This window comes from Cololabis saira, chromosome 11 (genome assembly GCF_033807715.1).
Source record: "Cololabis saira isolate AMF1-May2022 chromosome 11, fColSai1.1, whole genome shotgun sequence".
Lineage (NCBI taxonomy): Eukaryota > Metazoa > Chordata > Actinopteri > Beloniformes > Belonidae > Cololabis > Cololabis saira.
This window is the reverse complement of record NC_084597.1, coordinates 43,065,138-43,082,043: the sequence shown is the minus strand read 5'-3', so window position 1 is coordinate 43,082,043 and position 16,906 is coordinate 43,065,138. Positions and strand designations below refer to the sequence as shown.

Genomic DNA, 16,906 nt, shown 5'->3' with positions numbered 1-16,906 from the left:
CTTACATTTCTTGAGATATATCAATTGTTAGTCACCCGTCTGAACCTTTTATTTCCCTTTCACCAACTCATTTGATGTGAGATGATTAAACAGGATGTTAATAAATGAATCCCCGGGGAGGCAGGGACAAGTCCGTCTCAAACCGTTTTTATTTTGAGGTTTTCTTCAACCCAACCTTTCATGATTTGAGTGTTTCTGGGAGATTAACTAAATGTTCTTCTGTTTCTGCTCAACAACCAAACTTGTATTTTCTCTCACAAACAGCGCATGAGCACTGAAGATTGGCACAATAAAACTTTACAGTAAAATACAAAAGGTGTGGGTGTGTAGACACTGGTCCAGCTGGTGGTGATGGTTTAACTGGTGGACAGTTCATCTTTGTCCTCCGGGGGACCGAGGCTGGATGGACCTTTACTGGTCTCACTGGTCTTACTGGGGGTGGAGGGGCTAGCTCTTGGACGGTTTCAGCTTGTACACGCCCTCGTTGGAGCCTTCTCTATTGCGCGCGATCTCGATGGCGAAGAACTGGACCCTGGTGGCTGAAAGGAGACAGACGGTTGATTGATTTGTGTCTTTTAATGTGAAGGTTTTGTCCTCTGTGGACGAGGGATGGGCATGATTACAGGAGACCTATTATGAAAAACAGGTTCTTTCTTGCTTTAACCCTCCGGGACAGTTCTAATAATTGTTACACTTTGACCTGTTAGCGCAAAAAATGCGCATTTCATAAAGTAACTATAAAACATATTATACATTAATATTATATTCTACTTTAATTGAGCTCATTTCTTTCACCAATATCTGACCTAAGTATAGATATCAAATATGCATGATTTTTTAAAGATTTTAACTCTTTAAATGCCAGGTTTTTGTCACGATGCCACCATGTTTTTAGATAGAAAACAGAAAAAATGAATTATTTTCAATATACTACATGCAAAGTAGATTTTTTTTGTTTTGGGCTATTACAGCCTGGGATATGTCAAAGATGAGTAGCAACATTGATTTTCATGCATTATAATTTTTTGTGCAGTGTCAAATACTCACACTTTGACCCTTTAGCGCAAAAAATGCACATTTCATAAGGTAGCTATAAAACACATTATACATTAACATATATAAAGTGGTCTCCCCTCAGCCTGCCAACTCCTGCCAAGAAGGAGGAAAGCAACCAGATTCTGCAGTGTCTGTACAGCCGCTCGGATGAGCCGTCCAGGGTGATGTGGATCTACGAGCCAATAAGATTCTGATCTTGTTGTGACGTAACGACGGGAGCAATAATGCATAGTTTGGCCTCCGATGTGTGAAACCACGCCCACAACTAACTCCACCGGCCGGAGTTTCCACCATTTTTTCGTAGCGGTGTATCGCATCATTCAGACAGCCAATCAGCACAGAGCCTCATCATCATAGCCCCGCCCACTCAGAATCCTGCATAGATAATGAGGTTAGATCAGTGTTTCCCAACCCTGGTCCTCGAGGCACCCCTGTCCTGCATGTTTTAGATGTTTCCCTGCACCAACACACCTGATTCTAATTAAAGGTCCTCATTAGCTTGTCACCAAGGTCTGCACAACTCTGTTGATGACACAGGTACTTTTATCACGGTGTGCTGAAGCAGGGAAACATCTAAAACATGCAGGATAGGGACCCCGAGGACCAGGATTGGGAAACACTGGACTAGAGAATAGGAAGATTAAGGGTGCGTCCCAATACTCCCCCTCGCCCTCCTTTTCTTCCCTAACCCTAACTTTTGCGCGTTCCCGTGAAGGTAGTGGTGTCCCAATTCCTCTTTTCACCTAGGGGGAGGGGGCATAACGAGGGCTAGGGGCTGAGAATAGCCCCTTCAAATCGAGGGATTTCAGATGCTGACTTGGCGAGCGAGGGGGTATGAAAAAAAGAGGCTCTGCGTCGATTTGACTCGCCGACCGAAGGCAAACAGGCAGACTGGTCTCAGAGAAATAGAGAGAAATAATCCTGTGACTCGTCAGATTTGTTTTGGATGTTTCTGATATAATAGTCTTCAGAAACCACAAAGTAATCCAGCTGTTATCTGGGTAATTTACACACTTTCAGATAAAGTTGCGGAAGATCACGCCAGAATAAAGGGATTTATGGTTCCGCGTTACACCAACGCAGATCCTACGGCGGAGGTTACGCAACCTACGCCGTAGGCTCTGCGTCGATTTAACGCGGACCCAAGCTCCGGACCCGGCAGACAGAAATCTCTAAATTTCGGAGCAAATTTCTTAACAGGCGTAGCTACAACTGTTAGATTTCATCTATTTAACCAACATCTTCCTGAATGATTTATTTCAGCCGGCGTGATTCTCAACAGAGCTGCGTCCCGGGAGAGAGTGTCTCTCCCGGGGCTGACGGAGCAGCCTGACCCGGCGGAGACGTCTGTTCTCGGGCTGTGAGCTGAGGCTGCTCCCCGGGGCCGGCGGCTCTTCTCATCTCCGAAAACATCGGGTCAAATTTCTTAACAGGCGTTATTTGGATAAACTGAGCCCAGGTTGGGGATCTTAAGGTTACCATTATACCTGAAAAAATATTAAAACTTAATAAAGTGCCATATTAACAGCGCTACAGCTGAAATTAAAACAGCTTTTGGCTCTCAGCTTCATGATCAGGGAAGGGATGGAAACGAGGGGTAGGGGGAGAATTGGGACAGGCACCTGGGCCAAGTGCCCTAGATCTCAAGTGCCCTAAAATCTCCCCCTTCTTTTTTAGGGCTTAGGGAAGAAAAGAAGTGCGAGTGGAGAAAAGAAGGGCGAGTGAAGGAGAATTGGGATTGGGCCAAAGACATGGCTCAGAGGCTGAATTTCTAATCTATTTAGCAAAAACAATCAAAAGCTTGTTTTTAAGACATTCAAGGCCTGTTTAAAATAGGTATTAGATGCTATAATAGGTCCCTTTAATCGACGATCGATTACTGATGGTTAAGAATTTTGTCGATCACGTACATTTCTTATTGATCAAAGTTTGGCATCTAAAGAGGTTTTATTGAGCTGATTCTTCAAGCAAAGCAGTGAATTTCACTGTGCCAGCAGTGACAGATCTTACTCAACTGAGACATCACTACTCAGACCCCGGAGTTACCAGAGACTCCAGAAAGAGAATCATGAAAAGCGGTTTAGTTTAGCGTGGAAGCATTTTGAATTGGAAAATAACATAACAATAAGTTCACAGCAAACAGTGCGAAGCCGTGTATAAATACAACACGACCACAACTCAAATTATGTACCATTTGAACGACGTACAGGCGACCCTGCTAACGTCGGTGGTGGTGCGTCCTGCTCTCAGGCTCCATCACCGCAATCTATCACAATCATATCTTTATCAACTCAAATCTGCTGCTGGATTTATTTTATCTACTGTTAGTGGACAGTCATCACTGTGAGTAAGTTACTTTTGTTAAGTATTTCCCTCACTCCCACCGTCTTTGTCGGCTCCACTCCTTTAGGAATAGTTTTAAGTTATATTTTGGCAAAACCTGTCAGTCCTAAGTATTATTATATTTTTGATTGAGTGTTTAATGTGATTGTGTTTTTGGATTTTTTATTTTGGAACAAAATAGCGTCAATTGTGTTTTCGGGCGCTGAACTGCCAATTTATCTGCCCAAAGAGTTGGACTGTTCTTAAAATAAATATTTTATTGAGGAACAACACGGTGTATTTTGTATTTTCGTTGTATTTTGTAATATGAAAAACAGAATGATTAATCGATAATTGATGGTTAATTTCCCTGATCGTGGTGAAGGAAACTTCATGGAAAGCCCGTCCCTAGTTGGTCGTGAGACTCACCAAAGATGGTGTTCTGCTCCGTGTAGTCCTCCTCGGAGCTCAGGCGCAGCAGCGTGCCGTAGTTAAAGTCCTCCACCAGTCCCTCAAACTGGTTACAGAACGGTCGCCAGCGCTGCAGTCAAACATTCATCACGTTAATCCTGAATCCACATAACTGCTGTATCAGGAACTACAACTCCCAGCATGCACCAGGGCCCCACACACCAAACACTACTACTCCCTCACAAGAAACACTCAAAACTTTTGACTTAAAAGGTTGAAGACTATTATTATTATTATGTCTTTTCTCCTCAACATTGGCCTTATTATTTTAATATTGCTGATTATGGTTTACAGTTTAAGATTCAGATTCCCAGAATATTCTAATTTTTTGAGATAGGATATTTGAGTTTTCTTAAACTGTAAACCATGATCAGCAATATTAAAATAATAAAAGGCTTGCAATATTTCAGTTGATTTGTAATGAATCCAGAATTTATGACATTTTTGCATTACAGAAAATAAAGGACTTTATCACAATATTCTAATTTTCTGAGACGGTCCTGTAAACTGTATTTATCATAAAAGCAATAAAACAAATAAAAGCACTGAAGAGTGAATAAGAGAAATGGAGATATGATACTATAATATAAATAATTAGGTAGACTACTGTTATGGGAAAGGGATTGAGATTTTTTGATTTATGCAATGGTGAAAAAATTGGCAAAATAAATGAAAAACTGTGAAGAACCTTGTTCGGTATGTTATTCGGTATTCGGCCAGGTGTTTATTATCATTTACGGTTTCGGCCACCAATTTCCATTTGGGTGCATCACTAGTTTCTTTAGCTCCAGTAACTGATCTGGGCGGTTACCACGGCAACAGACCGACCTCTTTGGCCTGGGCGGACTTCAGGTCGTCCTCCTTCAGCTGCTTCACGTCCAGGTCTTTGAAGGCCTCCCTGAAGCTGGAGTAGATCTGCTCGTCCAGCTCCGTCAGCTTCAGGAACTTGGGGTCCACAGATGAGATGAGCTGCAGAACAGACGAGAACAGACGTCACGCTTCTCCTTCAGCACCTGGAGATCCCCGGCCTGTCCAGTCTCCACATCTGACTCAGGGTTTGCACGGCGGCAGAGACAGCTGTGCTTCTACTAAATCTGGGTAATAGGCCTGTGTTGAAAAAATCGATTTCCCAATTCTAAATCGATTCTCATATTAATTCCTAAAAATCGATTCATATGTTTTTTTTCTTCGATTTTTTTTCTTTTTTTTTTCCTTCTTTTTTTTTTATTTATTTATGTTTTATTTTTTTTCATCATTACATTACAACTTTTGGTATTTTTTTGGTTTATGCCCAAAAAAGGAATGTTTTGTTGGACATGAGAATAACTGGTGCCATGTTTCTTGCCTTTAAATATGTTTAAAGGTATGAAAACATTAAAGTGTCAGGTTATAATTGCATAAATTGTCTATATTTCATTACTTTATATACTGTCTTGGGGTTACATTTGCAAAAAATGCTAAAAACCAAATTCTCAAAAATTAAAAACCAAAATAGACCGAAAATGGAACAAATAAAAACGGAATGTGGGAAAAAATAAAAGCGATTTCATGCGTCTCTGTTTCCTCCCTGGATCTGTTTGGTAATTCTGACCCACGATGTTTCTGTTTCAGTTCTATCAGCATTCTGGGAGCTGATTGGTCCTTACAGCATCATTAGCTGCAATACTTGCTGTTTAATCTCAATATAATACTAGTATTAATATGTTGCAGAACTGTAGTCATATCATTCATGCAACAGCTGAAAAAACAGTTTTAATAACACTAACCCAAATCAATATCGAAATCAAATCGAATCGGATTGAATCAAATCTTGATAATCAATTCTGAATCTTAAGAATCGGAATCGAATCGATTCTTGACATTTAAATCGACCCCCAGTCCTACTGGGTACAGTGAGCCAAATTACCGGAGTCTAATTCCTTGTCGGGCCAATGTTCAAACTTGGCCAATAAAACCTGGTTTTGATTCAACATGCTTGCACATAACTGGACTGGGAAGTCCAAACATGAATTTGTCTAAAAAGTTGAATTCAGAACCAGATTCTAGTGAAGACGAGTCAAACACTGAAAGATTTTTACTGAAGTTGTAAAAAAAAAAAAGCACAAACACAAAGTTTTATATATGAGGATATAACTGATGTGACTTAGGGTTGGGCGATATATGGAGTATAGTCGATGTATCTCGGCTTCTACTCTGTGCGATGTACAAAATGACTATCGTGAATATTCTAATATACATTTGCTTTTAGCCGGGGCATTAAATTACAGGCTTTTCTCACTCTCTCGTCCTGTCTCTCCTTCTCTGAGACATAAAACAAGTTCACCCTGTTACATACAGCGCTGCTGTCCGGGCCGCCGGTCACTTCCACCCCGCTTTAACTTTTCGCAAACTCGGCCTGTTTGCGCCGTGAGCTCATCTGCTAGCCAGGCTCGGTAGGACTCCTTCTTCAGCTTGACGGCATCCCTTACTTCCGGTGTCCACCACCGGGTTCGGGGATTGCCGCCGCGACAGGCGCCGGAGACCTTACGGCCGCAGCTCCGGACGGCCGCGTCAACAATGGAAGTGGAGAACATGGTCCATTCGGACTCAATGTCTCCGGCCTCCCTCGGAATCCGGTCAAAGCTCTCCCGGAGGTGGGAGTTGAAGACCTCCCTGACAGGGGAATCTGCCAGATGTTCCCAGCAGACCCTCACGATACGCTTGGGTCTTCCAGGCTTCCTCCCCTGCCAGCGTATCCAACTCACCACCAGGTGGTGATCAGTTGACAGCTCAGCCCCTGTCTTCACCCGAGTGTCCAAGACATACGGCCGGAGGTCAGATGAAACGACAACAAAGTCGATCATTGACCTCCGGCCTAGGGTGTCCTGGTGCCACGTGCACTGATGGACACCCTTATGCTCGAACATGGTGTTTGTGATGGAAAAACTGTGGCTAGCACAGAAGTCCAATAACAAAACACCGCTCGGGTTCAGATCGGGGAGGCCGTTCCTCCCAATCACACCTCTCCAGGTAACACTGTCGCTGCCCACGTGAGCGTTGAAGTCCCCCAACAGAACAATGGAGTCCCCAGTTGGGGCACTTTCCAGCACCCCTCCCAGGGACTCCGCCGTAGGCCGAAACGACAGTGAGAGACCTATCCCCGACCCAGGCGCAGGGAAGCGACCCTCTCATTAAGTGGGGAGAACTCCAACACATGGCGGCTGAGCTGGGGAGCTATTAGCAAGCCCACACCAGCTCGCCGCCTCTCACCATGGGCAACTCCAGAGTGGAAGAGAGTCCAATCTCTCTCAAGGAGTTGGGTTCCAGAGCCCAGGCTGTGCGTGGAGGTGAGCCCGACTATTTCTAGTCGATACCTCTCAGCCTCCCGCACAAGCTCAGGCTCCTTCCCCCCCAGCGAGGTGACATTCCATGTCCCTAAAGCCAGAGTCGTCGTCCGGGGATTGGGTCGCCGGGGCCCCCGCCCACGGCTGCCACCCAAATCACACGGCACCTTCCCCTTATGAACCCTCCCGCGGGTGGTGGGCCTACGGGAGGGCGGGCCCACGTCGCTCGTTCGGGCTGCGCCCGGCCGGGTCCCGTGGGCCAAGACCCGGCCACCAGACGCTCGCCTGCGAGCCCCGACCCCAGGCCTGGCTCCAGGGTGGGGCCCCGGTAACGCCAGTCCGGGCGACGTACACTTCCTTGTTGTTTCTTGCTTCATAAGGGGCTTTGAACCGCTCTTTGTCTGACCCGTCACCTAGGACCTGTTTGCCTTGGGAGACCCTACCAGGGGCATTAAGCCCCGGACAACATAGCTACATAACATTTACCGGTCGATCTACGTTCCCACCCTCACCTATGGTCATGAACTCTGGGTCATGACCGAAAGAACGGGATCCCGGATACAAGCGGCCGAAATGAGTTTCCTCCGCAGGGTGGCTGGACGCTCCCTTAGAGATAGGGTGAGGAGTTCGGTCACCCGGGAGGAGCTCAGAGTCGAGCCGCTGCTCCTCCACATTGAGAGGAGTCAGCTGAGGTGGCTTGGGCACCTGTATAGGATGCCCCCTGGACGCCTCCCTAGGGAGGTGTTCCGGGCATGTCCCACCGGGAGGAGGCCCGAGGAAGACCCAGGACACGCTGGAGTGACTACGTCACTCGGCTGGCCTGGGAACGCCTTGGAGTCCCCCCGGAAGAGCTGGAGGAAGTGTCCGGGGAGAGGGAAGTCTGGGGATCCCTGCTCCGACTGCTGCCCCCGCGACCCGGACTCGGATAATGCGGTGGACAATGGATGGATGGATGGATGGATATTAATAAAAGGCCATATCGCCCAGCCCTAATCTGATTGGACCATTACTGCTAATACTGGACTGTTACTGGTAATACTGGACCTCCCTCCCCCCGTGTATGTGTGTGTGTGTGTGTGTGTGTGTGTGTATGAATGAAGACGGGGGTAGTTACGTTGAAGTAGACCTCGGCGTGTTTGGTGGCCTTCATGGCCCACATGGCCTCCAGTCGGGGCTGAAAGCACACAAACCTCCACGTTTATCACACAAACCTCCACGTTTATCACACAAACCTCCACGTTTATCACACAAACCTCCACGTTTATCACACAAACCTCCACGTTTATCACACTTCAGGTTCAATTCACACACAAACTTCCTGTTGGAACATCGTTAACGTCCGAGTTGGCCTCACACATTCATGACTTGGACTTGCAGGTATCACAAACAGCAGTGTTTAATTGTATTAGAGTGATACTGATGTGGGAGATTAAACACATGCTTCCATTCATTTGATTTAAGCCCGTTTATGTTGTCAATGAAGATGATAAAAGAAGACAACTTACATCATTTCCATAAGCTTCTGCTGGCAGAGACAGAGCATGAGCAGCTGCTGACGCTCCCTCCACTCCCTGGAAACACACAGCATTTGAAATCAGTCTATAGCTACAAAAAGGTCTGTAACTTGTTTGTTTTATATGTTTCTATTGACTTCTTCTGTATTTTAACATCTTATTTACTCAGTGTATACATCTAAAGCCATTTTAACCACCTGTGTGTAGAAAAGACACTATTTCCATAAATGTTCTCTGCCTCTTTAACTTTTAATCAATCAATCAATCAATCAATCAATCAATCAATCAATCAAATTTTATTTATATAGCACTTTTCATCCAGGTACATGAAATACAAAGTGCTTAACATTTTGAGTGAAAAATAACCGTAATAAAAATAAAATAAAAACTGGGAGACCAATGCACACTGACATACATTATAGTTAATTAAAATGAAATAATGATAAAAGTTCAAGGATTAAGGCTAAAAAATAATCAGTCCACAACAATAAAATATAATAATAATAAAAACATTACAAGAAATAGATAAATAAATAAAACAAATACCTCTAAAAAATGTTAAACAGAATAAAACTATAAAATGTGATGCTACATAAAAGCCAGACCAAAGAGATGAGTTTTTAGTTTAAAAATGTCCACATTTCCAGCTCCTCTCAGATCCTCCGGCTGTTCCACAGTTCTGGAGCATATTAGTGGCTAAAAGCAGCAAATGTTTTAGTTCTACTCTGGAACAGCTAGAAAGGAAGAACCTTCCTGGTTCCTAGAATAAAAACATCTCTGAAATCTACTCTGGTGCAAGCCCATGTAGCGCTTTATAAACTAATAAAAGAACTTTAAAATCAACAGGAAAACTACCAGGTAGCCAGTGTGAGGATTTTAAAATGGGCCTTATGTTTCTCTCCTCTGGTCTGAGTCAGAACTGCAGCATTTTGAACCAGTTGCAGCTGATTGATGGTATTCTTGGGTCGACCATTACAGTCGTCTATCCTGCTAGTTATATAATTATATAGTTATAAAGACATTAGTGCATTAGTCTCTCCGTGTTGCTCAGAGAGAGAAACGGCCTCACCTTAGAAATATTTTTTAAATGATAAAATGCTGTTTTTGTGACACAACGTACATGTGATTTGAAATTAAAATCAGAGTCAAATATGACTCCTAGATTTCTTGCCTCTTTGCTGGGGTTTACTCCATATATATTTAGTTTAGAGGCCAGTTTCTCTCTCTGGGCTTTTGAAACGACGATCAGTACTTTGTCCTCGCCGAGGTGAGACAGCAGACCAATCTGATCAATAATCTGATCAATAATGCATGTGTTGAAGTGATTTATCTGGTGATGGATCTGCAGCAGTCTGGATCAGCTTCTTTCACAAAGCTGGGAACTTTCTGAACCAATAAGCTCCTCATACTGGTCAATATTCTTCATCCATTATGTTCAATATTCTTTACTCATTTATGTGCACTATTATTCTCTCATTCAATCATTTTCATAGTGTATATATATTTATGTTTCCTGTTTCTTATTTTGTTGTTTACACAGTCTTAGTTTCCACAGTCTTTGCATGTGTTCTCTTTTACAGAGCTGCTGCCTAATCTCACTGTACCAGTATAATGATAATAAAGGCTTTCTATTTCTATTTCTAGCCATTTTGTTGGAGTCTATTTTTCTGGGATAAGAATAATTTAAAATAATTTAAAAACCAATCAAAGGAGGGTTTGCTATTCCTCCACTTACTACAATGAATATGATATTTATTTACCCATGAGAATAACTACAGGACTGTCTCAGAAAATTAGAATATTGTGATTTTCTGTAATGCAATTACAAAAATGTCCGTTTTTATTTCAGGGGGGGATGATTTGGACCGTTTTTATTTCAGGGGGGGATGATTTGGACCGTTTTTATTTCAGGGGAGGATGATTTGGACCATTTTTATTTCAGGGGGGGATGATTTGGACCGTTTTTATTTCAGGGGAGGATGATTTGGACCGTTTTTATTTCAGGGGGGGATGATTTGGAGCGTTTTTATTTCAGGGGGTATGCCATCCCCCCTCATCTCCAGTACTGGTCATATCCTTTACAAAAATGCCTTTCTCATACCAGTCTCTCTTAAATATTGATTTTCTACTTACTATAATTACTCTATTATTCCATAAAACAGATCCATGTGGGGAGAAATTATTGAGTGAATATCATTTTCCAGAGAGAATTTGTTTGAGGAAAAACCAGCCTTTACTTTTTACTCGAGCGTGAGGATGAGTTTCCTCTCAGGTGAGTCACGTGACCAGGTGAGTCCAAACAAACGGTGATTCTGTTCAGTAAATCAGATCAAATCTGATCTGATCTGACCTGATCTGTCCTACATTATGTCAGACATTACGTCAGACATGTTCACAAAAAAGAACAGGTGAAATCTATCCCGCCGTGGTTTGTCTACATCCACGTGTTTTTACTGTCTGCTGCTTCTCCAGCCGCTCCGGCGAAACGTTTGCGTTTCCTAGTCATTTCGTGTGTCTTAACTGGTTTGAAAGTCTGAAATAAAGCAGCTCGTGGACACGAAAGGATGTTCACAATTACTGTGGACGTAAACTTTGTGTTTAAACACCTACCAGAGCGGCCAGTCCATCGTTCGACGCCATTTCTCCCGAACGAAGATCGTCTATTATCAAGACGTATCACTACAATCCCGGCTCCAACTGCACGCATGCGCAATGGCGTCGTATTTCGTCAACCACAAACGATGGCCTAAAATATAATAAGATAAGATAAGAATCCTACAAATTATCACATTGTAAAAAGATTAAAAAGAAATATTGATTCAAAATGTACTTTTTGTTCTGCAAATTCGGAAACGATGACTCACTTATTCTGGCTGTTCCCCATTGTTCAACATTTTGAGTGATTTGTGTAATTTTGTGTCTGAAAGCATTGAAACTGATTTCAAATTATTTTGGAAGGATGTGTTGTTTGGTGTTTTTGACTATGTTACGATTAGAACAAAGCCCAAAGAAACATTTATTATTAATTTGTTGATTATCCTTGCAAAATTCCACATCCACAAATCCAAATTCTTACACAAAAAAACCCTCTTTTTTTACTTTTCAGTGTGAATTAAATCAGTATCTGGACTCTGTCTAAGTTTTCTACTAATTCAAAAGCAATCAAAACCATAAATGTATGTAAATGTTTTGGCTTTCTGTTATAATTTCATCCCCCCTGGCTGGTTATAATGTGTTGTGCTTTTTGTTTAGTTTTTTATTTGAGTTATACTCTTTATATGTTATAATTCAACTTGAAATTGCATAATGTGAAGATTTGTTATCATTGTACTTTTTGCAAATGTTAAAAATAAATAAATAAAAAAATAAGATAAGATAAGATAAGATAATCCTTTATTTCTCCCTCAATGGGGAAACTTACTTTGTTTAGCAACAGTACACTTAACACACACATGCAGGGGAGGGGTAAAAAAAAATTAAATATTGAATTATTAAATTAATATTAAATATTATCCTCACATTAGTTTTTATATAGTTTATATATAGACTCCCTTAAACTTATGTGAAACCAAAAGAGCGAACACACATTGTCATATTATAGAAACCTTTTTTCTGTCTTGCTTGATTAAGCTAAATTAATTTTATATATTTGCACAGGTTTTTGTGTATTGCATAAGTTTTTTGTGTATAAATGTATGGCTGAATGTCTGTATGTTCTAAATCTCTAAAATGCTCAATAAAAAAAAAAATATCCTCACATTAGACTCGTTTATTATTATACATAATAATTTATATATATATATATATATATATATATATATATATATATATATATGTATACATACATATACATTTGCAATTTAGAATCACCAATAACCTAATATGCATGTTTTTGGACTGTGGGAGGAAGCCGGAGTACCCGGAGAGAACCCACGCAAGCACGGGGAGAACATGCAAACTCCACACAGAAAGACCCCTGCCATGAGCGAAACAACCGGAGTCAAATTCCCTGTCTGGCATGTTCAAACTTGACCAATAAACCTGATTCTGATTCTGATTCTGCAGTCATGACCAGTATTTAGATCATCTATTTCTAGAACAGAGTAACGCATCTTCCTCTTATGTAATCTCTGTAGAATACCACCCCATGACGTCATCCACATTAAAGAGCCAAAGGCAAATTAAAGCGAAATTGAAGGAACATGTGTAGAAGTAAATCCAGAGGAATCAGGGCCGTTCCTGACCCATTTGGCGCCCTAGGCAAAATATTTGCTGGCGCCCCCCCACCCCGTTCCCGTCCTGTCCGGTCCCGTCCACTACCACCACACACACACACACACACACACACACACACACACACACACACACACACGGAATAGCAATTTCTTTAGGATGTATTAAATAATTAAATATATAATATGTAATAAATAAGTAATACAACAACTCAGTGCAGCAATTAAATAAAGAAACAAGTGCAAACACAAACAAAATTTCAAATAGTAAAATAGGTCAAGTAAAAGGTATTGCACACAAATAATAACTACTACCAATAATAACTATATACAAAATACCCTGTAAAAACCTCAATTTAGCCCACAACATCTTACAATAACAATTTTAACAACAATAACAACAGCATTATAGCCATTGACCGGCTAACATGTTAGCATCGCTCCAGTTTTCCCAACAATTATCTAGATTTTCAGCAGACAATCAGAAGTAAGTTTAACAATAAAACGTGAGGATTACTTAAATGCACATGATTGTCAAGGTCAGGGGCAGAGCAGGGGTCCCAGCCTAGGGGGGGTGAAGCATTCTAGATGGGCCCTTGAGGCCTAAACATCTCCGTTAAAACATAATAGCTAAAAAAAATGCCACAGATCAGCTCTCTGACACACAACCACAGCACGCAGGGGACACGGTCAGAACTATTCAAATGAGGGTTCAGCACCAGGGATTTACCAGTCAATATGTCAAACCTAATTATAACCCTAATGCAGACTTTAAGATATAAGTATCAAACTGGAGATAAAAATCTAATGACATCCAGTGATGTCTATGGAAGCTCATTTCCTCCAGTAAAAGAAAAAAATAAGATGAAATCTTAGCCTTAAAAATAAAAATATCATAATTTTGTCATAATTTTGACATAAAAAGTCATAATTTCAATCTCATAATTATGGCTTTCTATCTCATAATTTCGACTTTCTATCTCATAATTTCGGCTTTCTATCTCATAATTTCAACTTTTTATCTCATAATTATGACTTTCTATCTCATAATTTCGGCTTTCTATCTCATAATTTCGGCTTTCTATCTCATAATTTCGGCTTTCTATCTCATAATTTCGGCTTTCTATCTCATAATTTCGACTTTCTATCTCATAATTATGACCTTCTATCTCATAATTTCGACTTTATATCTCAAAATTTCGACTTTATATCTCATAATTTCGACTTTATATCTCATAATTATGACTTTCTATCTCATAATTATGACTTTCTATCTCATAATTTTTACTTTCTATCTCATAATTATGACTTATCGTGGGGATATTTTTACTTTTAAGGCTAAGTTTTCATCTTAGCCATAGATGTCGGATTGGCTGAGTAGATCAATTCAGACACGTGTGTTCAACCTACACAACAGTTTACAATGCGCAACGACATGTATTTAACACAATCAGACACGGCGGTCAAACAGCAACAAACAATATAGGAAAGGCCTGATATTCCGCGTCATGACAATGTTATCAGAAATAATTAATAATATGACAGCTTACCAATGATGGTTTCATCCAGGGTTGGGCAGAAATCCACAACAAAACATATTTCCATCCACAACAAAACATATTTCCTGCTTTAAGGCTCCTTCTGATGCGACAACCAGCTAAAGGCTGATTTATGCTTCTGCGTTACAACGACGCAGAGCTACGCCGTAGTGGGTGGGGGAGGGGGAGCTGCACGCGAGTGAGTTGAGGTGAGGGACCGCAGCAAAATTAATTGTGGCTGCCAGAGAGGCAGAAGGATGCAGCCAGGCAGAAATTAAAATTAGAAAAACGATTCCCTTATTATTTAAAGACTTTTGGCTTTATATGTACTGTTGTTGTTTTTTAGTGTATTCATTTCTAATTTTTCAAAAAAAAATAAAAAAATTTTCAAAAAAAAAAAACAAAAAAAAAAACAGCTGGTTGCATGGCGCCCCCCTGGCATGCTGGCGCCCCTAGCATTTGCCTAACCTGCCCTATGGGCGGCACGGCCCTGAGAGGAATGCACACTCAGCGGTCACTTTATTGGTCAAACATATTAGATTGAAAGTTACGTGAAACACAGTAAACAATCTTCTTAATTTATTTGCAATCAAATGTATGTGTTTGTGGTGTGAGTATATTGTCTTTTATTGCCTTCATAGTCTTAGAGTCATCACAAAGTTTTATTGCCACTATATATTGCTAAGTATTAAGTAGCTGTGTCTTGAAATGAAATGTATCTATTAAAGTGTATTAATAGCTAATAGTTATTAATAATGTATTATTATTAATAATTTATTAATCATTTTAGATAGATAGATAGATAGATAGATAGATAGATAGATAGATAGATAGATAGATAGATAGATAGATAGATAGATAGATAGATAGATAGATAGATAGATAGATAGATAGATAGATAGATAGATAACGAGTTACATTTACTCTGTTACATTTACTTGAGTAAGTTTTGGGAAGTTTTGTACTTTTAGGAGTAGTTTTGAATCACTATACTTTTTACTTTTACTTGAGTAGATTTGTGAAGAAGAAACTGTTCCTCTTACTCCGCTACATTAGTCTACGTTGAGCTGTTACTTTTCTTTTATTCCTTTTATCCACGTACGCGTCAATCTCATGACATCACTGGGTGATTCTTTGGGAAAAATGTTTGTTTTTGCATGTTTTGTCACATTTACACAGACTCAAACACACACAGAGTTTCTATGAGTTCATGTTTGTTCTAGTTCTGCTGGTTAGAAAAGAAAAGTACAAAGGCTGGAAATTTTGTTATACTTGTGCTTAATTAATTTTTTTATTCTGTTATTATTTTATTATTAGTTAAGTACTTGAATTTACTTTAAGATTATGTTAATTTAAGCTATTTTTTATTAATTTTAATGTATTTTATTATTTTATTGATTTAATTTTCCTGAAGATGATTATTTTGTACTTTTGTCTGTTCGAATGGTTGTGTTAAAAAAATAAATCAGACGTTACTCAACAGTTACTCAGTACTTGAGTAGTTTTTTCACCAAGTACTTTTTTACTTTTACTCAAGTAATTATTTGGATGACTACTTTTTACTTCTACTTGAGTCATATTATTCTGAAGTAACAGTACTTTTACTTGAGTACAATGTTTGGCTCCACTACCAGCTCTGCGTATTTGATTGTGTATTTAAAGGGAGAAGACAACAACACTAAAGATGTAGAACCTGGTGGAGATGATAAATGTGCTGCTGGGTCTGTGGCTTGTGTTCGATATCAAGTTAAAAAATGAGAGTGAGAGAAACTTCAAGCGGCGACGCTTTAAAAAAAAATGTGTTTGTGTCGGCGCTGCTGAGAAATCAGCTGGAGCCGTGAGCAGTTATGAAGAGACAGAGCAATTAAGCAATTAATGTAAAAAAAAAAAAGAAAAAAGGATGGCATCTTTACTGCTCAGACGGAGATATCGGTTACAACAATCACCGAAAACATTTGAATAATTCTCCTTGGATATTGTGTCAAAGAGAGCGTCAGTCAGCAACCCCTAATGTCTGGACAATCGCAACTGGATGGCTAGTAAAGTAAAGTGATCTTTCTTTGTCAAGGCATTCAAAATTGTAGCCTCAAATTGCCTTTAATTACTCAGTAACTTATTAAATAAGACATGCACACACAAACAATTCAATTCAATTCAATTTTATTTATATAGCGTCTAATACAACAGAGTTGTCTCTAGACGCTTTCCAGAGACCCATACCCAGAACATGACCCCCGAGCAATTATTACATAAACAATGGCAGGTAAAAACTCCCCTAGTGGGAGAAAAACCTTAAGCCAAACAGTGGCAAGAAAAACTCCCCTTTAGGAGGGAAGAAACCTTGAGCAGGACCAGGCTCGTAAGGGGGGACCCTCCTGCCGAAGGCCAGACTGGTGGGTCAGGGACGGCAACAGCACAGCAGGCAGGTGGAAGCAGCAACGGGATGACCG

The 16,906-nt window shown here is 40.5% G+C and overlaps 1 protein-coding gene across 1 annotated transcript; it reads right to left on the bottom strand.

Annotated features, from left to right (window-relative positions):
* Positions 1–10: 10 nt before the first annotated feature.
* pbdc1 (polysaccharide biosynthesis domain containing 1) lies at positions 11–11,373 on the bottom strand. The gene is made up of 6 exons (XM_061733514.1): positions 11,297–11,373; positions 8,678–8,743; positions 8,287–8,346; positions 4,678–4,818; positions 3,808–3,919; positions 11–539 (listed from the first exon to the last, which is right to left on the bottom strand). The coding sequence occupies exons 1-6, from the start codon at positions 11,324–11,326 to the stop codon at positions 448–450; spliced, it is 501 nt and encodes a 166-aa protein (XP_061589498.1). The 5' UTR covers positions 11,327–11,373; the 3' UTR covers positions 11–447.
* Between the last annotated feature and the right edge of the window lie 5,533 nt (positions 11,374–16,906).